The 21,898-nt window shown below is 52.6% G+C and overlaps 8 protein-coding genes across 8 annotated transcripts; 4 read left to right on the forward strand and 4 right to left on the reverse strand.

Moving 5' to 3' along the window:
• The first annotated feature begins 311 nt into the window (after positions 1-311).
• Positions 312-5,849, forward strand: BU25DRAFT_490653 (dihydroxyacetone kinase). Its single transcript, XM_033711505.1, has 7 exons — positions 312-1,348; positions 2,788-2,925; positions 3,797-3,924; positions 3,989-4,359; positions 4,410-5,038; positions 5,090-5,224; positions 5,272-5,849. Exons 1-7 carry the CDS (start codon positions 403-405, stop codon positions 5,757-5,759), a joined length of 2,835 nt encoding a protein of 944 aa, XP_033562737.1. The 5' UTR covers positions 312-402; the 3' UTR covers positions 5,760-5,849.
• Positions 5,579-6,616, reverse strand: BU25DRAFT_37944 (small nuclear ribonucleoprotein Sm D2). Its single transcript, XM_033704193.1, has 5 exons — positions 6,590-6,616; positions 6,385-6,426; positions 6,303-6,335; positions 5,992-6,249; positions 5,579-5,944 (listed from the first exon to the last, which is right to left on the reverse strand). Exons 2-5 carry the CDS (start codon positions 6,402-6,404, stop codon positions 5,902-5,904), a joined length of 354 nt encoding a protein of 117 aa, XP_033562738.1. The 5' UTR covers positions 6,405-6,426; positions 6,590-6,616; the 3' UTR covers positions 5,579-5,901.
• Positions 6,617-6,834: 218 nt separating this feature from the next.
• BU25DRAFT_410111 (uncharacterized protein) lies at positions 6,835-11,585 on the forward strand. Its single transcript, XM_033706205.1, has 3 exons — positions 6,835-7,216; positions 7,271-7,424; positions 7,480-11,585. Exons 1-3 carry the CDS (start codon positions 7,120-7,122, stop codon positions 11,360-11,362), a joined length of 4,134 nt encoding a protein of 1,377 aa, XP_033562739.1. The 5' UTR covers positions 6,835-7,119; the 3' UTR covers positions 11,363-11,585.
• A 1,463-nt stretch (positions 11,586-13,048) lies between these two features.
• On the forward strand, positions 13,049-14,218 carry BU25DRAFT_339189 (uncharacterized protein; the record flags this gene model as incomplete). Its single annotated transcript, XM_033702755.1, has 3 exons — positions 13,049-13,234; positions 13,288-13,636; positions 13,689-14,218. 3 exons carry the CDS (start codon positions 13,049-13,051, stop codon positions 14,216-14,218), a joined length of 1,065 nt encoding a protein of 354 aa, XP_033562740.1.
• A 2,451-nt stretch (positions 14,219-16,669) lies between these two features.
• BU25DRAFT_448000 (uncharacterized protein) lies at positions 16,670-17,146 on the reverse strand (the record flags this gene model as incomplete). Its single annotated transcript, XM_033709569.1, has 2 exons — positions 16,850-17,146; positions 16,670-16,797 (listed from the first exon to the last, which is right to left on the reverse strand). Exons 1-2 carry the CDS (start codon positions 17,109-17,111, stop codon positions 16,670-16,672), a joined length of 390 nt encoding a protein of 129 aa, XP_033562741.1. The 5' UTR covers positions 17,112-17,146.
• A 628-nt stretch (positions 17,147-17,774) lies between these two features.
• BU25DRAFT_38010 (uncharacterized protein) lies at positions 17,775-18,198 on the reverse strand. The gene has a single exon (XM_033704214.1). It carries the CDS (start codon positions 18,058-18,060, stop codon positions 17,842-17,844), a length of 219 nt encoding a protein of 72 aa, XP_033562742.1. The 5' UTR covers positions 18,061-18,198; the 3' UTR covers positions 17,775-17,841.
• A 1,342-nt stretch (positions 18,199-19,540) lies between these two features.
• Positions 19,541-20,298, reverse strand: BU25DRAFT_366404 (L30e-like protein). Its single transcript, XM_033703846.1, has 2 exons — positions 20,067-20,298; positions 19,541-20,013 (listed from the first exon to the last, which is right to left on the reverse strand). Exons 1-2 carry the CDS (start codon positions 20,166-20,168, stop codon positions 19,738-19,740), a joined length of 378 nt encoding a protein of 125 aa, XP_033562743.1. The 5' UTR covers positions 20,169-20,298; the 3' UTR covers positions 19,541-19,737.
• A 186-nt stretch (positions 20,299-20,484) lies between these two features.
• On the forward strand, positions 20,485-21,597 carry BU25DRAFT_490658 (vacuolar ATP synthase 16 kDa proteolipid subunit). Its single transcript, XM_033711506.1, has 5 exons — positions 20,485-20,590; positions 20,741-20,753; positions 20,888-21,017; positions 21,103-21,363; positions 21,416-21,597. Exons 1-5 carry the CDS (start codon positions 20,574-20,576, stop codon positions 21,478-21,480), a joined length of 486 nt encoding a protein of 161 aa, XP_033562744.1. The 5' UTR covers positions 20,485-20,573; the 3' UTR covers positions 21,481-21,597.
• Positions 21,598-21,898: the final 301 nt, after the last annotated feature.

Consider the following 21,898-nt stretch of genomic DNA (forward strand, 5'->3'; position numbering starts at 1 on the left):
CAGATAGGTTGTCGCTTTATGATGATGTGCAGCTATCAAACTAGTCCGAAATTGTATGATTCAGTCCTTCCAGATTCAATAGCTCTTTCTGCATCAGGCCCTGAATTGTAGGGGTCTTGCGAACCATGCACTGCAGCCGCATTGCGGCACATACAACGTGGACTCCATCATGGAAGGAATGATGGGTTCGCGCGTGTTGTGGAAGATTTTGCGTGGTGTTGAGGGGCACGCTGGAAAAGTGACGCGGGGCAGCAGCGTCCATCATCAAGGTGTACACGAAAATTCCAGACATCTACACCACATCTATCAATACACGCGCATACGCCTGAATAGCAGTCATCTCGCCAGTTCCGTATACCAGAATTATTCACGCACCCCTACACGTCAAGAGAAGCGCCCACAATGACAGAGCCCGCTCCTGTCCCCGCAATCTCTCCTCCACCGAACCCACCTACAGACCGACCACTCCACACACTTCCACCGCCCTTCTCACAAGATGCGCTTACACCGATAACCCAAGGCGCCGAAGCACTTGTTTATAAAACCAGCTTCCTCACACCCTCAACGCCCGCTGTCGTAAAATACCGCCCACCCAAGCCGTACCGACATCCCAACCTCGACAAGCGCCTCACAAAGTCGCGCCTTCTTGCCGAAGCTAGGAGCTTAGTACGCGTGAAGCGTGAAGGTGTGAATGTGCCTGGTGTGCTAGGTTGCGACGCCGATGCTGGGTGGCTGGTGCTGGAGTACGTGAATGGGCGGACGATACGGAGAGTCCTGGATTCGTGGGCTGAGGAGGCCAAGGAGCAAGAGAAGCGGGTGTTTACTGAGGGCGGCGATGTGCGACAACTAGCGCGTGCGGGAGGGGTTGAGAAGGATGAGATTATGGACTTGATGGGAAGGGTAGGAAGGGAAGTTGGCAAGCTGCACGAGCTGGGAGTCTGTCATGGGGATCTCACAACGAGCAATCTGATGTTGAGAGTCCCAGATGAAGAAAAGAGTGAAAGCACGAGACCGGCAGGGAGGATGACAACGAGTGCTATGCGCGAGGCGGCGATGAACGGAGAGGAGCCTCCGCCGCTGGAGATACCTCAGGAAGAGCCTACAGCCCCCGCGCACCAGTCGCTGGCTGGCGAGATCTACCTCATCGACTTTGGTCTGACATCTTCGACGATCCAAGATGAGGACCGTGCAGTTGACCTGTACGTTCTCGAACGCGCCTTTTCGGCCACGCATCCTGCTGCCGAACCTCTGTTCCACGAAGTACTGGAGGAATACGGCAAGAGCTACAAGGGCGCTAAAAGCGTATTGAAGAGGCTGGAAGGTGTGAGGTTGAGGGGTCGCAAGAGGAGTATGTTGGGCTAGAAGAAATGTTGAAGACCTATTATACCCAATCATCACTACGAGATTCACGACATTCGAACATCAGCGGAGGGCCCAATCAGCAAGCTGTCTTACGTATCTGCTGCAAAGATTCCCGAACGTCCCGTCTTCACCTTCGTGTGGCCAAGCTATTGTTCCCCTAGTATCCGCTTTCACCTCGCCTACCCAGTCGCCGTGTCAAACGAAGAACAATGGTAGCAGCACCAGAGGCAGATACTCTAGACGACAATGGCAGTCTGTAACAATATCACAAGGCCGTCGGTAGATGTCAGGCTCGATATAAATTACAGCAGTCTCGACTTCGATCCCGTATACCAAAACCCAGCATCTCATTACACTCTCGAACCCACACATCTCAAAGTACGTACATCGACATCTCGCTCGATCCCAACCGATCGTACGCATTCCAAGAAATTTCAGAACTCATCTTTCACGAACATACGCCATGGCACAACTCCCAGAACCAACCACCGTCCTCGCCGCGGTCTTTTCTTTACGCACGTCTACGACCACAGCTACAGGACCAGCCACGACATCTTTGAGCACTATGTCCACTCCTCTCACGTCCCTCGAGCACATTCACAGCTCCGTCGAAAACCACGTTCAAGCGATGTCCGCAACGACAACGACCTCTTCACCGACCTTAGAGTGCACCGCTCTCGAACCCGCAACTTCCACTGACTCGCAAGATGGGCACGATAAGGCTGTAAGAACAAACACGTGGAAAGTCAAGTCTGCACGAATCGGGTTGTCGGTACAAGCACCTACGGTGGCGATCGTGGGAGGGAGTACAAACAATATACGTGGTGTGCAGTGTGTTGTTATGTGAGGACGTGGTGGAAGAGCGCTGGTCGCTTGAAGTTGGCGTGCTGAGGGGATGGGTCAGATGTAAGTACGAAACTTTGTGGATTTCTCTGCCCATGCTAATGCTCAGCAGATTTCGTTGGCGAAACAGCAGCAAGATTGCGTCGCATTTCATATGTATGAACATATGAGCATACTATATGACCACGGCGACCTCTTTCATTTGATGCGTCGACTGGTTAATATGTGCCATTCACTGCTTATATCCATCAAGTCACTCACATCACATGCGCATATCTGTTCATTCACAACGTCATGCACTTCACTACCCACTCTCTCTTCTTATATCCTCCAATCGCCTCCTTCTTCCAGCCACACAATTGACCGCACAGACCCTTTCCATGTCCAAACTAACGACGCCTACCAATTCACCACTGACCACACTTCTATCCGTTACAGGCATCGGCAGCGGCTCAACATGGGGTGCTCTGACCACGACTTCGACTCTAGCCGAATCTGATAAGAATTCTTCGGCATGCTCGTCGCCGTCAGAACCTTCATCCTCTTCATTACCCGCATCATTCAGATCACTGACTTATGAAGACCCTGGAGCATTCAGTGATGATGAGTACGAGGATGAGGTAGAGTCGTCTGTATTGTCACCGGCATCTGATGCATCGGTGCTCTCTGGTGCGCGAAAAGGCAAGGTGTTGAATCCTGGAGCTCGAAGCTTCGTACCTGGTAAGGCTACGTACGGGCCTTGAGATCTTTCAAAGTTTGCAGTGGGATGTTTGGAGTGTCTGCAGCTTTTTCGAAAAAAAAAACGGAAGGTTTAATTGATTACTATAATGACTTAAGGAAACATGAATTGACGAGAACTCCGTAACACAGACTGCCCGAAAGTTCAAAAACATTGCAGGTGAAATGTGACTTGTGGTTTGACGCAAAGGCTATGAAGGTGGAAGACGTTTTCAGTGTTTGCCACATTATCTAGAGGTCACTATGTTCTGGACACCTTTTTGAAGCTCCTTACTTTCTGTTGATGGGTGCCAAACCTTTCCACAACAGGCAGTCAAAGCCACCAGCTTCATTTCGGCAGATAGAGCCTCCAAAACCTCAGAAGGCTGTTTTTTTTTACAAGTACAAGCTAGTAAAAAACTTCTCGACGCAAGTGCCTTTAAGAATAACAAAATCAGGACACAACAAACTCACGTTGTTGAGACACAGCAGGGAGGCCCAAAGAGGCAGGTATAGCCTCCATTACCTATTCGGGCCATCCGGCAACGCGGGGAGAGCTCCTAGCTACCCCTCACGCTCCTGTCAACAACCCCACTCAAGCTGTTGACGGGTCAGGCACAGTCGGACTTGCTCCGCATGGATACGCGAAGGAGTCTGGATCGTTTGGTCGAGGGATCGGTGATGTGCACAGATCAATTGAAGATGTCCTGATTCCTCAACTCTCCTTTGACGTCTCCTTGAGAACTTACTTGACTTCAATTGAACTGGATTGAGTGGAGAGCAGCAAGAGCAATATAAACGTCAAGATGTCATGTACGAAACTACCTTTACGCCATCCAGCAGCGCGCATGAGTTTAATACTGAGCACACCCAGCAAAACACTTCATCCACGACCCAACCCACCTCGTCAAGACCGCACTCCTTTCGATCCCCCGCACGAATCCCTCTGTCCGGTGCGACATCGAAAATAAGATCATATACACCAAAAATGCCAAATCGCAGGTACTTACACATCTCACACTCTCACACTCTCGTAATAAATCTGGCCTGCAACTAACACCCCCAGGTCTCCATTGTCTCCGGCGGCGGCTCCGGCCACGAACCCTCCTTCTCATCCTTTGTCGGTCCCGGCCTTCTCTCCGGCGCTGTGGCCGGCACAATCTTCGCCTCGCCCTCCGCCGAACAAGTGCGCCGATGCATTCTGCACCGCGTGAGTAAGGAGAAAGGTGTATTGGTTGTGGTGATGAACTATACGGGGGACGTGCTGAATTTTGGAATGGCAGTTGAGAAGGCCAGGGCCGCAGGGATAGAAGTCGATATGGTTGTTGTGGGGGATGATGCTGGCGTGGGGAGGGCGAAGGGTGGGAAGGTGGGGAGGAGGGGGATTGCGGGGACGGTGCTTGTGCAGAAAGTTGCTGGTGCGTTGGCAGCGAGAGGGTATGTATTGTCTTTTGAAGGTTGGGGAGGAGAGGGCTCACAGTGTGTAGGGCGAGTTTGAAGGATGTTACCAGGGTCGCGCAGGTTGTTGCTGATAACACTGTCTCGATTGGGAGTTCGTTATCGCACGTCCATGTTCCCGGGCGCAGGGAGCCTGAGGATGACGAGCTGAAAGAGGGTGAGGTTGAAATTGGCATGGGTATCCATAACGAGGCTGGGTCTGAGCGGAAGTCGACTGATCTGCCAGGGCTGGTAAAGACGATGCTGGAGCATTGCTTGAACACCGCAGATCACGACCGCAGCTTCTCTAGCATCAACGAGAAAGACGAGGTCGTGCTCCTAGTCAACAATCTCGGTGGTGTGAGCCCACTGGAACTGGGAGGTATCACGAACGAAGTTGTCGAGCAGCTGGAGGGTAGCTTTAAGATCAAGCCCGTCAGGATACTATCAGGAACGTTCATGACGAGTCTGAACGGTCTGGGATTCAGCATCAGTTTACTAAAGGTATCTGATATGCATCTCGGCGGTGGTCCTTCGCTCCTAGAGTTGCTAGATGCACCTGCTGAGGCGAGTGGCTGGTCTGCAGCCATTAGCAGCGGCACCTGGCAAAAGCGAGGACAGGCAGCAGAAGAGGAAAAGCAAACAGATGCTGAGGAGATCCAGCCAAGCACTTTGAGGGGTACGTTACACGGGCAGATGTCTGAGTTGCGCAGTGCTAACCATTCGTCAGTTGACCCTAAACAAGCTCAGTCAGCATTGAAGACTGCACTAGAAAGACTCATCTCGGTTGAGCCGGACGTCACAAAGTATGACACAATAGTTGGCGACGGAGATTGCGGCATTGGCTTGAAGCGTGGCGCGGAGTGTGAGTTGCCCATCACGTGGTCTGTTGCCTAGACTGACACAGGACAGCGATTCTCAAGATGCTGGAAACAGCAAAGAGCACCGACGATGTCCTGCTCCTCCTCAACAACATCATCCAGGTGGTCGAGGTGTCCATGGACGGAACTTCTGGTGCCATTTATGCCATCTTTTTGAATGCGCTCGCCCACGGACTGCGACAAAATGCGCCCTCGTCCCCGGGACCAGTCACTCCCGAGATCTGGGCCAAAGCCCTTGATTCATCCCTCAAAGCGCTTGGCAAATACACACCTGCTCAGCCCGGAGATCGAACATTGATCGACGCGTTACATCCTTTTGTCCAAACGTTGTCGAGGACTGGAAGTATCGACGAGGCTGCTGCAGCCGCACAGACGGGCGCGCAGGGTACGAAGGGCATGAAAGCGAGCTTAGGCAGAACCGTGTACGTTGGAGGCCAAGGGTTCCAGGAGGTTCCAGATCCTGGTGCTCATGGTCTCGCTGAACTACTGTTGGGCCTGAGTGAGGGACTGAAGAAGTGAAGGTGGAGGGTATCGCTTGATTGATTCGTTCGGTGGTGCTCGCTGGCGGTGCGATCGATATGTAACTTTCAATGCATTCCAAACTCCAAGATCGTGATCGATGTCGTATCCCAGATCTGCCACCGCCGTGCTCCCCATACGCTTAAGACAACAGAACGAGAATGACTGAGTCGCCACGAAGAAACCTGCAAAAGTGAGCAGCCAGCAGAACAAAGAATGGAGTGTGTCATACAGCTTCGAAATGAAACGGTCCTTGTTGACCTTCCTTCCCTGGGCGCCGTTCGCTAGCCGCGGGGTCTCAGTCCACATTTCCTTTGCATTTTCGAGAACCATGTTGCAGTGACGGTCGAAGGCCTTAACGCGGGCCAGAATCTTTCGGTTGTTCCGGCAGGAGATCAGGACTTGTGTGCGCGAGCGAACGGCGGTCTGGAGGATGGAGAGGGGTCCGGTGGTGAGCTCGTGCTCCTCGACTTGGGCGACTTCATACTCGCTGCACACATGTCAGTGTCTCATGCACGTGTTCAGGGCGCAGAATATACACACGTCAGTTCTGACCGCGGCTTCGACAGAAGCTCCCTGTGATGGATTAGCACATGCAGGTTGATGGGGGAGGGGCTACACGCACTGAATCTTTGCGTCAACCATCCTGTCGGACTATGAGGTTTGTCTGAGGGTATGCGATGTATAAGCGACGACCGGATCTTGAAGTATGTTAGCAGGTGCTGTTGCAGCTGCTGCTCGCAAAGGAGGGCCGTGTGCCGGCCGCAGAGGTGTCGCAAAGACCTGAAGCCCAGCGCACGTGACGCACAGACGGGACGGGAGGGACTGACCAGCTATACAAGAGCAGGATACCACGGCAACGCGCTTGGATGGAGTCGTTTCGGCGGTTGTAGGCGTCAGGCAAGAAGTTGAAGTCAGCTAGCTTCGACGCCAAGACAATAGTGGGGACCTTTGTCAGCCCTGCGCACCAATCAACGCGTCGCACCTCACCGCGCTTGTGCTTCTCTTTGAGGAACCACCACATCGTCATTGCGACGCCGTCACGCCCTCAGTCTCTGTCTCTACGCGTGAAGCTGCCTGCTGGAGCTTCTACTGCACCTGAAAATATGCCAAGGCCTCCACGGAACCTTTTATGACATCACTATCCGGTCTTCGAGAGCTTTATTCGCGTCGCGCGGTTCACGTCGCGTGCTCGAGCGATGATCGCCCAACCTCGCGTTCTCTAGTGTGGATCCCGCGATCCCGATTTCCACCCCTTCATAACGCGACCTCGACCTCGACCTCGACCCCTCGCCTTCTCCACAGCACGGCCAGCCTGCCCTCGGTCAACTCGTAGGCAGCCATGGCGACTCCATCCACCATGGCCGTGGGGAACGGTGCGCTGCAGCAGACGCCGGCGTCGCCTGCTGCCAACGACGACGGCAACACGGGCGATATACCGCGTCGTCCAATGCGAGGCAAGCATGTCTAGCACCGCTGATGGCTTCTGTCTAACCAAAGGGACCCTATAGTGAAGGTGCTTTACACGTTCGACGATCAGAACAAATCAAACTGCCTGGCACGTCTGCCAAATGCCCTCAGCATCCCTGTCGTTTCTCTTGACGAGGACACCCAGGTTGGTGTCATTGAGCTCAAGACATGCATTCAAGCCATCGTCGCTGCTAGGTATGCTTCTCAGACGGTGTGCTAGCGCTTCGTCGATCAGTACTCACCGCCATAGTCCCGAACTCACTGCCAGACTGGGCCACGACTACACCGTGTATGCATACGACTTCTCCGAGTACGAAACGCCCCTAGTCGGCCAAGGCATGCTCTCATGGATCCTCGCCTCCGCTTCAGCCACCCCCAACGCTCCCGCTGAGGACTCGCAAACGATGGTCACTGGACGCGTGTGCAAGAACATCCTCGGCCTTTTCTCGAATGGTATCAAAGAGACGTTGGAGGTGAAGCTCAAGCTCGTGCCTGTGCCTACGTCTATGCAGAAGGAGTATGTGGAGAACATGGAGCGCTATCACAGCCTGAGCCAGATGATGCCCGAAGGCTTCGACTACACCGCGTGGTCCGACTTTCTGAAGGAGAATCCCACCCTTGGTCAGCTGGCCCAACCGGGGCCGAACACCCCTGCACAGCCTCCGCACCGTTCTTCCACTGGTGGCTACGAGCCATTCCACCAGATGCTCACACGCCACAGTCCGTCCCAGGAGCCCGTCCGGACCGACTCGTTCTACAAGCAATCCAACGCATCCTTTATGTCTCAGCCATCACGAGCGTCCAGTCCCGCCCACAGCATCGCCTCCTTCCGCCATGTCCCATACAACCCCGAGCCCCGCCCTTCCTCGCGAGCATCGGTTCGAAGTGAAATGTCGACACATTCACAGCAGTGCCCGGCTGATCCACATTATATCATCGAGCTCCAGGAGGACGGGCCACCAAAGAAGCGGGCACGCATCACCCAGGCAACGAGACCTCGCAACACACCGCTGACAGCTCGCAATGACTCTTTGCACAAGACCGCCGCCACGGCCTCATCCGTCTGGCTCCACAGACCGATTGCTGCCAACACGGCTTCTAATCTTGCCGACGCCGAGATGCACCCTCGCGCGCCAACGCCGCGGCCAGGCGACAGAGCCTTTGGCGTACGAGAGTCGCGACGACTACCAGCCCCAAGCGCCTTGCGCCATGGGTCTATGGATGCAGGACGGCCATACATATCACCATACCACGCGAGCGCCTTTTCCGACACTGCTGCAGACTCAGGCGACGACGATAGAGACGGAAGTCCTGATGATACGCCCAGAGACATACCGTCCTCGCCGCCCATAGTCTCTCAACGCACCTCACCTACGCCCTCCAGCCCAACTTTGCCAACCTTCCCCCTGTTGACGGACTCGGGCTTCGTTAGTGACGTGCCGTTGAGCAGAGAGGAAGACAACATCGAGGACGGCAGTAGAGTACCGGATGGCAGTGACCTAACAGCGAGAAACGCAAAAAGAGAGGCGGCGAGAGACACAACGAGACGCCGCAAGCAGCTTGCTCGGATGGAGGTCACCCCTTACGACCGATCACACAAACCTTGGCAAGAGGTCACTCCAGGGCCCACAGAGCGGCTGCCGCAAACCTACGTTCCGCCCCCGAGGTCTTTCACACGTGATCCTTACAAGCAGGTCGCACAGAGCATCGAACTCGAGACGGGCAAAACAAAGCCTGTTCGGTCGGGTGCTTCAAGTGCGAAAGCGCCAGGCCTGCCTCGGTCACACACCCTACAGGAACGTTCGAACGCCGATGCGCCATTTGTGAGAACACGACAGCCGCCTACAGACTCCTTCCCTTTCCCTCCCCTCGAGCCAACGCAAACGACTGGGAAAGCCGGCTCGCCAGATTCCACATTTTCTCAAGGCTCCCCCGAAAGTGAAGCCGCAGTGCAAATTTACAGTCGCGAAGCTACACCAAATGCCCCAGCAAGACGACCTAAAGCGTCGAAGTCAAGGGGTCTTCCCAGATCCCACACATGGTCTGGTGCTGCAGAACCAATGTCAGACGCTCCTACGCCATCCGAGTCCACACCCATTGAACCTGAAGCTCCGCGAAGCGGGTCACACGCCAAGCGGAAGAAGTATATCAAGGAGAAGCTCCAGAATGCACTTGCCAGTGGAGATATGCCGGATCACTGTCACAACTGTGGGGAGATCGAGACTCCGACCTGGAGGAAGCCATATACTCGCATCGAGTTTGGTACACCCGAAGGAATCGTGCTATCACCTACTGGCATTGTGGCTTACGAAGTCATTGAGACAGATCCAGAAAAAGGCGGCGAGCCGATGTATCGCATCTATAGGAACAAGATCACGAACGAAGAGAAGCTGGCCAACATCTACGAGCCAATGAACTTATGCAACCCTTGTGGTCTATGGCTTGTCAAAAACGGCAAATCACGTCCACAAAGCATGTGGGACAAACCTTCAAAGGCAGCTTCGAAGGCAGCCCCTCGTAGGAGGCGTGTACCAAGTACACGCAGCAAATCGCAGTGTCAGAATGATGACATTGCATCGGATGCCGTCATACCACACTCGGACGCTATGGGTCCGGAGGAACAGCAGGCAGATGTTGCATCTTTCGATGGTCAAGCTGACAAAGATATGCCGCCACCGTCCGCCAGGCCACGCGCCTCAAGCCCTCCAACAAACGACAATGTTACAAGTCAAGATGAGGCCCGCATTAGCGCTGAGGCTGAAGCTGCGTTGCAGCGAGCCATCCAGTCTAGTCCGGCGGGTTTCCGAAGGAACAAAGACTCGTCAGTAGACGTCGATCCTGACCTGACCCCCAGACCTACCCGACGATTACTCTTCCCTTCCCCACGCAAGAATGGCGAAGTCAAATCACTTGACAATGTTACTGATAACAAGGAAGATGAACCGGAGAAACCGCGATGCGAGCGATGCAAGACACGTAAAAGAGGGTGCGATCGTCAGCGACCATGCGGACGTTGCGTTTCGCAAGGTCTCGGCTTCGATGATTGCATACCATCCAAGCCGGCGATGAATGTTTACAAACGTGTTCCCATCGTGCCTGTCGCGCCTGATGCGCCTGCAACACCTACTGCGCAAGATGCACCAGACATTCCAGATGTGCCAGCCGTGGATGCAGTGCCTACTGCGACTGCTCCGCCCGCCACACCCGCCCAACCTGATCTGCCAACGTCAATGACTGTAGACGAAGGCGAAATCGACAAAGAGAACTGCCCACCACCGGCGCCCTACGAGGAACACGACGATCTGGCGTACTTGTTCGAGACTCCGGGCCCTGCAAAGACCACTCCAAAGAAACTCACCCCAAAGAAGGACGACGCTCTCCCAGATATCCTCAAAACTCCTACTCCAGGCTCTCGTCGTCGCTTGCCATTGACCCCAAGACGGAGCGCTGATGACGTCAACCAAGTGATGACACCGTCAAGAAGCATTTTTACGCCGCGGACCATGCGTCCTGCAACAGCTGCTCCGGAGACCCCTTTCACTCGGCAGCTCAACGCGATGTTATCTGATGCCATGAACTCGTCTCCTTCTCAAGCCATCGACTTCTCCGCCTTTCCCGTGTTCGGCACTCCTGGCCGCACTAGTGGTGCGCAGTTCTCAGACCTTTTTAACGACCATTTCCTGTCCAGCGACATGCCCGCATCGAGTTCACCGGTGAAAGATGGCATAGTGGGTCTTGGTTTCGATCTATACGAGGATCCCAACACATCGTCTGTTGGACTGTGGAATGATCCAAACATGTTCAACAGCGACGCTATCATGCTTGATATCGACAACGATATCAAGGGGGGCTCAGATATGACTGACGGTACTGGTGCGACCGCCATGCTTAAGATGACTGTTGGCGGCATCACTGTAGACTTTGCCTCAATGATTGAGGAGGTTGTTGGCAACAACGACGAAAACACAGACACCATCGAAGCAGAAGAGTCCTGTCCTGGTGCGACTGAGACACAGCTGTGTCCCGAGATGACGAAGACACAATCGAACACAGAGGTCGCCGAGACGCAAACAAGCCCGGAAGCGACGAGCCAGGGTCTGCCACAGACGCCTGATGCCCCTGAGGCGGATTAGATATGATGACACGACTTGACGGCAGCTTGCCGATCTGTGCTTTTGGGATTTTGGAAGGCGTTATACAGCGATTCACATTTGCATAGCACGGCGTAGTCCACAAACGTGGAACGAGGCATGATTTGAAGATATACCAGCGACATTGCGAAAAGCAGTCGAACAGATAGACATGTAGCATTACTATGGCTTCCCTTACGGAGACCAACCACAACGAATCAAGACATCCATCACCTACCATCGATTGCCATTCACAGGCCTCCTCTGACATCGAGCGAAAGTATTTATCATCCTTTCCCAAACCACCTCCAGTTCCACGGCGTGATTACACCCACTTGTTCGTCTCACGTTCCTCCGCGAAGACCTGTTTCGCCGCGCTGGGCAAAAAGGGATGGGAAGAAGTCAGAACTCCTAAACTCCTCAAATACGATGGGTCCCAAGGAGATGATAAGCTCCGCCTTGTTCAGGCAGCCCCGAGGATCCCGTCGGACCTACGGCCACGGGCCTCGCCGTTATCACAGCTCGGTCTCTCTTCCAAACAGAACCAGGAACGTGGGTTCTAGAATAAACATAATCTCCACTAGCTGGGCCCTGGGTGCTGCCTGAATGATATCAGAGCGTTTTCTTGACGTCGGTGCTGGGGTCGTGGCATGAATTTGACAAGCAAGAAATAGCATTAGCGTGAGTGTTTACTGGGATTCGCAATGTCGGCTCCGTTTGCGCTTTGCCTGTTGTAGGGTAGGCGCCGTTCTCCTACTTTGAGCGCCCCGCTGCTTGGCACTTGCAGTTACAACTTGAAACCCCTTAGCGATTCTCGTGCCTTTTGTTGCTCACCACTGTCACATTTCTCAACCAACCATGCAGCCCGAAAACTCAGCACTCTTCGCAGGTGGGTGGAGTGCAGCGTTGTTACTGGGTCGGCGCTCGCACCATCAGACTCGTCACCATGCGGAAGACACATGATGAGATGGGAACGAGCAACTCGGCCCTACCCTGCGGCGCTCGCTGTCCAAGACGACGCCTCAACTCATCTACCAGATTTTTCTCCGCCAATGTCTGGAACGCGTTGTATCAACGCGAGGCTCCTGTGACCTCGACCCATGTGTCTTAGGGCTGGCTGAACCACGCAGATCATTGAGCTTTAAACTCTCTTCCGACGAAGGATGCGTGACCAGTTGACTTGACACCTGTAGCAAGCTGTAGCGCAGCTGTTGCCGGCGTTGGCGATTCACAACGACGGACAAGTCCGCACCGGGCCTAATGCTGCCATCGATAGATTAACAGGTCCCATCCCGCGTAAGCGTGTTCCCTGACAGTTCCACAAGCCGGACCTCTATTCGGCTAGCAAGCCACGAGTTTCCCCACGATCTCGGAGGGAGCAGATAATTTGGTGCGACAAGACCCGAGAGGCAAGGAGCGGTTGTTCCACCAATTCCTTTTCAGCAAAACTCATTTCGACATCCTGGTCTAGAATCCACGCATCTGCTGATTGATGGCAATGCCCCGAATTTGAAAAGCCACCGATCCTCGTATGGCCATGCCGCCTGGGAAGATTCTTTCCTTTTCCCCCCTCTTTTGTATTTCTGATATTACCGTTTGCGCTGCCGCCTATCCGCCTCTCATTCTTATCCTTCCTTTCTATTGACTTTTGTGTTTCGAATGGTTGGCGCCCTGGACCAACATGTAACTATGCTCTCGCCACGAAATCACGATAAAGATCACCCCCACGGTTACGTGAACCCAGAAGTACCATTGAACCTGGGCCTGTGGTTCTTATATGCTGGCGCTACTGCTTTCCTCGCGCTGCGCGTATGGATCAAGATCACCAGGCGCCATGGACTGTGGTGGGATGACTGGATCCTGCTGGTCACTTGGGTATGTGCCCTCATCGTGACTGAGCTCCACAGCAATGACTGACTGTCCCAAAGATCATCCTTTCAGTAAACAACAGCCTCATCACACTTGAATATGCGACAGGCTATGTTGTCGACAAGTGGGACGACCGCATGCAAATTCTTATCAACGTAACTTCTTGCGGTACCCTTATAGGGCAGGCCCTGAGTAAAACAGCTTTTGCTGTAACATTATTGAAACTCACCAAAGGCTGGCCTCAATGGATCCTCTGGTTCTGTATCGTCACCATGAACGCCTACATGATCACCAAGTGCATTTTTCAGTGGGCGAGGATTATCGACAAGCCAAGCTACGACGTCTGGTACCGACTCAACTTCCATTTGGATTGGCAATTTCGTGAGAATTTCAAGGAAGGTGGTAATGGTGAGCAAGCCCCCAGAACCTCATTATGGATCATCGCTAATACCACGATCAGTGTACAACATCATCATGGACTTCGTCATGGCCACCTTCCCATGGCTCATTACTTGGAACCTGGACATGCGCAAAGTCGAAAAGGTCGGTCTTTGCCTGACCATGAGCCTGGGGATGATCGTCGCCATCATCGCCGCAATCCGAACTGGCTGGAAAGATGGCGGTAACCCAAAGGATGAATGGTACTTCTGGCGCAACGCACACTCAAACGTCTGGTACTCTTCCGAAATCGTCGGCACTATCATCGTCCAATGCATACCAGTATTGCGCCCGCTCATCCGCGATATCCACACCTCCTTAACCTCAAAAAAACTCGCGTCGCACGCCGGGGACACCACTGCCCGCCGCAGCAAAATGCCCGCGGGATACATGAACAACAACCACAACGCAAGAGCGTACTCCGATGCGAAGGAGAATACTGTCAACGATGACTCGATACCGGATTCTTGGGATAACCAGGGTATATACACGAAAAAGGACTTCGAGCTTACGACAGTGGAAGCCAAACGCAGTCCGCAGTCGATGGTTTAGATACTCGATTCAATTCATTCGTTTCTCAAGGATGTCTCTCGCCCAACGAAGTGCGGGTACAGCGCTAACCAGCGCATTCTGCATGCTCAACAGTAGATGCGACTTTCACATGCCTACTTCAGCGACCCGACTCGCTCAGCTGTCGAGTTACATACATGCAGCACATCCCCAAAACTCTCCAATGGCTGCAGTGACATACAGCCAGCCACGATCAACCATCAAACCTCGAATGACGCACTCAAGCAGTGCCAACGCCCTGTGCAACGAAACCAGGTTTCAGGAACCCAGACGCCGGCCCACGGAAAACGCGTGAGAACCGGTCTGTGTAACGGCAGGCGACTCGATTGCGCAGGCGACATGGATCGGTAATGGGAGCGATGAGGTGACCCTGGCCCTCGCTGCGCAGACATGTGGGGCTTGGCTCCGTGCCTGCAGCGTGGCGCTGCACGAACAGGGAAGGAACAGGGGTAGGGTTGATAGGAATAGGGTAGCCTGGGTTCGAAAGGCAGGTGCGAATTGCGCTGTGGGTCCACTTTGCCTAGAGCTTATGTGCGTGCCTGCGGGCGTTGCTGTGCAGGAGAAACGATCATTATGCTGCATCTGCAATTCTCCACCCGTTTGCGCCTGTGCTAACCTCATGACAATTAACTATTGCAGGAGTATCAACTGGATAATCACGCTGGAGTGACGCAACCTACACAGAGCAACTCTGCAACTTACGTTGGAGAATTTTAGAAACGTCAACCCTACGCAAGATCCAGAATCCTAAGAGCCGCCTGTTACAGATACACACTTTCCGAAGAACTACCGCTTCTATATCCAGGTATATATCCGCGCGGAAGTAGGATGGTGTTCAAAGGATCGAAATGATGTACAGCGCGGCGGCGCGGAAACGGTGCCGCGGGCATAGCCCTGAGCTAGGGAAATATAACGCGGGTGTTAAGACCTTGGGTTGAGGTTGCGGCTCCGCCGTTGCTAAGAGGTATTCGGTGTAGCTATGAGCGATATGACAGGTGTTGCTGTTGTTGAGCTTGTGATGAGAATGGTCAATTTCGGTGGAGGTTCTAGAAAGGATGGAGCAGTCCTCAAGAGTCAAGGAACAAAACTTCCCCATTGGCTCCATGGTGAGAATCAAATGAACCTACATTGCGATGAGTTAATCGTGTAGCTCATCAATGCTTTCGGAGAGGCCGGAGATGTTGTCCAAGAACATCGAATAATACAAAAGCTATAAGGTAGGCGTCCCACTCTGCTCCTATTTGACGACACAAAGTTGGACCCCAGGAAATACATCACTTTTCCATCGAGTAGAACTCTCTTCAATGCCATCAAGGTCCTTGTTCGGCGCCAAAAACGAACCGTAGACGCAATCGCACCTTCTCTACCTCGAGGTGTCTCGCCCAACATCGTCCCCCTTGTCAGCGGTCAAATCTGGTGTCCCACAATTTTTTTCTCACAAAGCCCACAACAAATCTATCGCAACATCATGCCCAGGATCGCTCAGACTCACTACTCTTGATTTAAATCGGGGGCTCATCCTCTTCCATGACGTTGTTCCACGACTCAGTATCCTCTACCCGGACTTCTATATCTGCGTTGTTCTTGCCTATGGAGCAATCCTTAGGGGGGACCGGAGGTGGACGGGATGGAAAAGCCATTTTTGTAAGAGCGAGCGAAGCCAGCGCGGCAGGATTGTCACCGGATCTGTAATACTCAAGAAGATCTTGTAGCTGGGGCGCTGCGCCGCTGTATAGAAAGCCTCCTACTCGTCCAGTGTCGTGCGGGTTCTAAACAAAGTTTGTCAGGTTACGTCCCTGGGCTTGCATCCTTTTGGTACACTCAACATGGATTTCTGGACGCTGAACAAGAGAATAGATGACAGCGCTCTGTCGCCAATCTTTCATGCTGCTACTTTACTCGTAATGTTGCGCAATGTGATTGCAGCGCTCTCTCCAACCAGAGCTGAAATGCGTGCAAAAACCGTAGCCCCAGCCTGATCTTGACTGCGTCGTTCTCCCCGCCTTCCCTCTGACATGTTCCACAGTTATGTCTTGTCTCGTGATGATGGAGAAAGTCTTTTTCTAGGAAGTAGACATTCATGCATAAGCCGCGTTCAAACACAAATCTGCGTTCGTCCCGTTCGTGTATAAAAAATGTACGAACCAGCCTGAACTTGGAACAATGATGCAATCAGTACATCTGCACCATGGTATAGTACTTGCGGACAAGCTTGTGAGTGACTATTACCAACGTTGATGCCCTGCATGATGTCTACCAAGCTGTCACAATTGTCAACCAGCAATCAACAGCCACTCAGAAGCCTTCGCTTCTATATGGTGTAGACTTCAATAGCGAGCCAGATCCAGGGGGGTCCATACATTTTGGCAGGCACCGATATTACTCTTCCCTCTCTTTTTGTTTGAATTTTTCTTGCTGGTCGCCTCGAGGGAGCTAGAGAGCGCAAGGGAACTGAGCCCACTGCCGCTGTACTTGAGGGCTTCGTGAAAGAAGCTGACGCAAGCTGCGGATCTCCCACAATAGTTTGAGATTGGCCGGCTCACTTAGCGCCTGTTTCCGCACTGTAGATATTCGTCATCATCTGTAGTACTCAATCAACAGTTCACACCATACACCTATCATCAGAAGGCACGCCTGACACAGGGGTCTCGGTATATACACTCCCCATAAGAGAGCTGGACGAATTGATAGAGGCAGTGCTGTGAGATTGCTGCTGCGAATCAAGATAATCGTGAAGCAGCTTCTGGTCAAACAGTGTCTGTTGTGTGGAGAATAAAGGTGGATCACGAGATTGTGCAACTTCCTCGGCCCCAGGTGTGACCTCGATATCGTGTTGATGCGGAGCGGTGTCGATGTGGTTCAAAGACGCAGGCATGCTCGAGGTTGGGCGCTCGCCGGTGATTGAGTTTTGTCAATGGGTAGAAAGTGAGCAGAATCGTGATGTATTAGTAGCTGCTTACGTGGTGTTTATATACACAGAAGGGAGCTGTGGGCACTAGCCGGATAAGGGAAGGCGCAGAGTCTCTAGAAGAAGGGACGCAGTGAAGGTGCGTGGCTGACAAGTTTGCATACAGTTGTCTAACCAGAGGTAGGGAGCCCTCGCATGCCACGTTGAACACTTCCTCTGCTACGGCCTTAGGATCTGCGATACCTAGACTGATCGGTAATTCTTTGTTCACTGCAGCCTGGAAGCTAGCATTGACCATATCCGTGGTGCTCTCCGGATGTTCTTCGTGTTAAGATTAAAGATTATCATGTGAAGTGTGTTGATTGAGTGATCGGCTACGGGAGGCTGAGAAGCCGGGTATACAGGGACCCAGGTGACCTGACGTCACCTGACTCTATATACAAACACTTCGTCCCATCTCTTCGCGGATCCTTGGATCTCAGCTCTCAACCTTCGCTTTGTCTTTTCGTCGTCGGTCTTTGTACCTCGGCTCTTTTAAGTGCCCGTAAGTGCTGCACTCTGTAGAGCTCGGATTGAAGCTTTGTGGTTTTTTGCGTGTCTTTCTTTGAATCTTTCTGGGTCTCTGTCGAGTTGACCATCATGTCAAAAGCAGACTCCTCTGACAAGGCGTTCCAAGTCGGCGGCCTCTTCCTCTGCCTTAGCTGTCGTCATGGCCTCCATTTTCGATGTCCATCCAACGCCTGATTCTGTTAGCATGATCGTCATGAAAATCGTGGAATAGACCTACAAGGATCGGGAACGTCGATAGCACCAGGGAAGAGAGCACGGTATATATCACTCCACAGTCCCAGGGGTCTACCCCAGGGCTTCTTTGCAGTGTGAGATTGAGACTGACGTACAATCCATAGGCGCTCATCTGTTAAGACTCAACCGCAGCTTACACAAACATTAAGACCTGTGTCCTCATGAGGAGCTTGAGAGAGGTGGCGCCGCAAATCCGTAAGGGATGGAGTACTCAGGCCAGTACAGTCAGGCGGCTTCCCAGTCATCAAACAATGCTTCATGACAGGACATTCTGTGAGCAGTTAGAGATGAAATTGGCACAAGTGTATGTTATATTGTGTATTGTCGTGTGTCCTGGACTGAGATGTCCGTGATGTGAGCTTAAATACATGAAGTAGTGGATTGATTGGTCAGTGGGTAACCACATCACATACGTGGTGTCCTGGGCTTACACATTCGAAGTTGAAATTCGGGAGCAGTTCTTCTTTGAAATGGTGGAAATCTAGGCCTGCTGGACCAGTTGGTTCGATACTACTATGATCAACATGTGCAGAGCGAGGCAGCTCGTTGGATTGCATCTTTTCTCCCGCTTCTGTAACACGTGGACCCATCGTATTGCTCATGCACTATCTGAAGATTCTTTCGACGGCTATCGCATCCGAAATGTTTAGTGACTCTGGTGTAAGAATCAGCGAGGCAGGAACAGGATTGGAACACTCAGCTCTGAGGATCGAGGTGACATCGATGTATGTGTCAAGATCGTCAGGAGTAACTCGTGTGCAGTTTTCCACGTCAAAACCCACAATCTGCCACCGCACCCGCCCCCATGTGTTGCGGTAGATCATGAGTGATCAACGCATGTGCAGTTGCCATTCGTGACACTTACTACAGTACATTGGAGTGCAAATTTGTGTCATTTTGTTGAAGTCGTACTTTAAGCAAAGCTTGTAAGCACTATTCTATTGGTTCTTGGGGAAGAATACGGTAACAGAATTCCAATAGGGGTTGGTTGCAATGAGGAGTACAGATATTACATGTTGACAGCTACACAACATAGGAATTTCCTTGTGTATAGCTCCCCTCCGTAGCATGTAGAATAATCAGTTCAATCCTTCAGTCCTTCCCACATGTGTATTATCCAGGCTCCTTGACAATATCCAATGAAATATGCAAAGTTCATTGCCACTCCCTACTGGCTACAGATGATGGACGCGTCTTCATGGCTGTAATTTCACAATATATTTTGTAAAAAGCTGTGATTCTTTCACATACGACCATAGGACGTTGAAAACAAGGCTTCCCGTTCGCTCAGCCCTATTTAAGCAACGTACCGGCGGATTAGTAGTTAGGTGGGTGACCACTAGCGAATACCCGCTGTTGTATGTATTCATTTTTGCAACCTTCGATCTTTTTGCAGGACCGCACGTACCAGAGTCATTCCTTCACGTATGGTGGTCAGCTTGACTGAGAGTGGTCGGTGGTGCCGCCTGATTGCGTCCAGCTCAGCACGGAAGCCGACATCACGAACGTGAATACTGCAGACGGAACATTTTTCGAGGGTTATATCATGTAGCGTTCAAGCAGTGCTGCACCTCAAGTCATGCCTAGCGAACAGTATGGATTTGAAAGCAGTTTCAATTTGATAGAGTCTGTGCCAAACTACATCCAGCACTTCATTCTCGAGCTACACACAGAGCGACCCAGGATATCTCAGCCCAAGCCTCCGGTACATTGTCTTTTCCGTAGCCCATTCAATGTCCAACAGCTTGCAAATCTTTCCTCGGCCACAGTCTAGCACACCGGTATGCGCTTAGATCTGGAGCCTCTCAACCTTGTCCTTGAGGGTGCGGATCTGGCCCATGAGGTCAGAGGCCTCGTTGGTGGTGATCGAACAGGCGATGACGGCGCGGGCGACACCGCAGGCACGGCCGAGAGCCATCTTGGAGGGAACGTAGACATAAGGAACGTTCTTGTCCTCGCAGAGAAGAGGCAAGTGGAGGAGGATAGCCAGAGGGCTGGTGTCGGCAGCAAGGACGATGACCTCGGAAATACCACGGTTGAGGGTCTTGGTGGCCTCGTTCGCGCCCTTTCAATCGTCAGCATTTGGACATCAAGTTTCAATTCCAGGTGCAGACATACCTTCTTCAGCTGGCGGTAATGGGTAGCCTGCTGGACGAGGTCGAGGATTTCCTGGCTAAGAGCCTGGTCGGCCTGGGGCCATGCAGCGCTGGTGTCAGCCATCTCGTGGATTTTGGTGTGGAGTATTGGTTGAGGAAGGGTTCACTGCTTAGCTCGCCCGTAGGTTCACTGCTTTGCTCGCCCGGAAAGTATATGGGTGAAGTTAGTGGGTTGTGGTGGAAGTGCAGAAAGTTGAAGCTTTGCGATAGACCGAGGATTGGTGCGCGGACTTTTTTTTGGCGTAGTCAGCAATGCGCCTTGGCATACGAAAGCGCACCACGTGATGCAACTAGCTCGCATGCAGACTAGGGCGAAACCAACCAACCGCGCAGCAGTCTTCGCCAACATCGTCACCACTGCCATCGACACTCCAACGCCTTCGTCGCTGCATCCACCCCGTTCGCCCATCTCATCAACGATCAAGATCATCCTCTCGACCACCTGTTGATTCATTATACAGTCGCCAAAATGGTTTCGGAGTCTTGGTGAGTGCCCGTGGAACTCTCCTTGTTCAGGCCACAGCCAGCTTTGAGCTTGCCTCTGTGGCGATAAGCTCGATGCGGGAGGCGTGTTTGTGACATTGGAGTAGTCCTCTGTATGCCAAGTAAAGAGCAACAGCTAACATGAACTCCTAGTCCCGTGTATGCTGTAAGTTCGCGACGACGCCTCCCCTTTGCCTCTCTCCGCAGTCAGCATCGCGACTACCCACAACCATCGTCATACCTCGATGCATCGCCGGCAACAACGCTTCACGTGGTCAACAATGTACTGACCTCCCCTAGCCCTTCTTCGGCGCGATGGGCTGCACATCAGCCATCGTCTTCGCCTGCTTCGGTGCCGCCTACGGTACTGCCAAGGCTGGTGTCGGTGTCAGCGCTATGGGTGTCCTCCGCCCTGACCTGATCGTCAAGAGTATGTTGCACGCGATTTCTCAATGGGCTTAATAGAGCTGTCGAGAAGCCTCCTTACCGAGGTGGAAGTAGTTAACACAGCGCAGACATTATCCCCGTCGTCATGGCTGGTATTATTGGTATCTATGGTCTCGTCGTCTCTGTCCTGATCTCCAACGGTTTGAAGCAGGAGGTTTCCCTCTTCACCAGCTTCATCCAGCTTGGCGCCGGTCTCTCCGTCGGTCTGTCGGGTATGGCTGCTGGTTTCGCCATTGGTATTGTGGGTGACGCTGGTGTACGAGGAACTGCCCAGCAGCCCAGGTTGTTCGTCGGAATGATTCTGATTCTCATTTTCGCCGAAGTCTTGGGTAGGTCCTCCGATTCTATGGGCGAAGGAGCGCGCGCTAAACTAGATCGCAGGTCTTTACGGTCTCATTGTTGCCCTGCTCATGAACTCCAAGGGTGCTGAGGGTGTCTGCTCGTAAATACCTCAACACGAACCACGATATCAGCCAACGACAACCTATCTGCATCAAACGAACAATGGCACCACTTTGGCTCGATACGTATACCACACAATCACATCTTGCATGGCGCTCATGAAAAAGCATGCGCTGCATGTTGTACGTCTACCTTTTGTGTATCTTCTTAGCGGTGTCTAGCCACACCCCGGGGAATTGAGCGACGGGGAGAGTTATGGGGAAGAGGAGATAATGAAGTCGAGGGACAGCAAATGCGATCCATTTGACGATGTGTATTCTAGGGTCTCTTTCAATCTCATTGCGCTTAGAAATGAATGCATTGCTTTCTCGAAGGCCCTTCGTGCCAACTGAATGCCTGACTTGTACACATCTGACGAACCCAGATATTCACACCGAGCGTAAACATGCTGAGCTCACACTC

This window comes from Macroventuria anomochaeta, assembly GCF_010093625.1.
Source record: "Macroventuria anomochaeta strain CBS 525.71 unplaced genomic scaffold BU25scaffold_13, whole genome shotgun sequence".
NCBI classification, from domain to species: Eukaryota; Fungi; Ascomycota; class Dothideomycetes; order Pleosporales; family Didymellaceae; genus Macroventuria; species Macroventuria anomochaeta.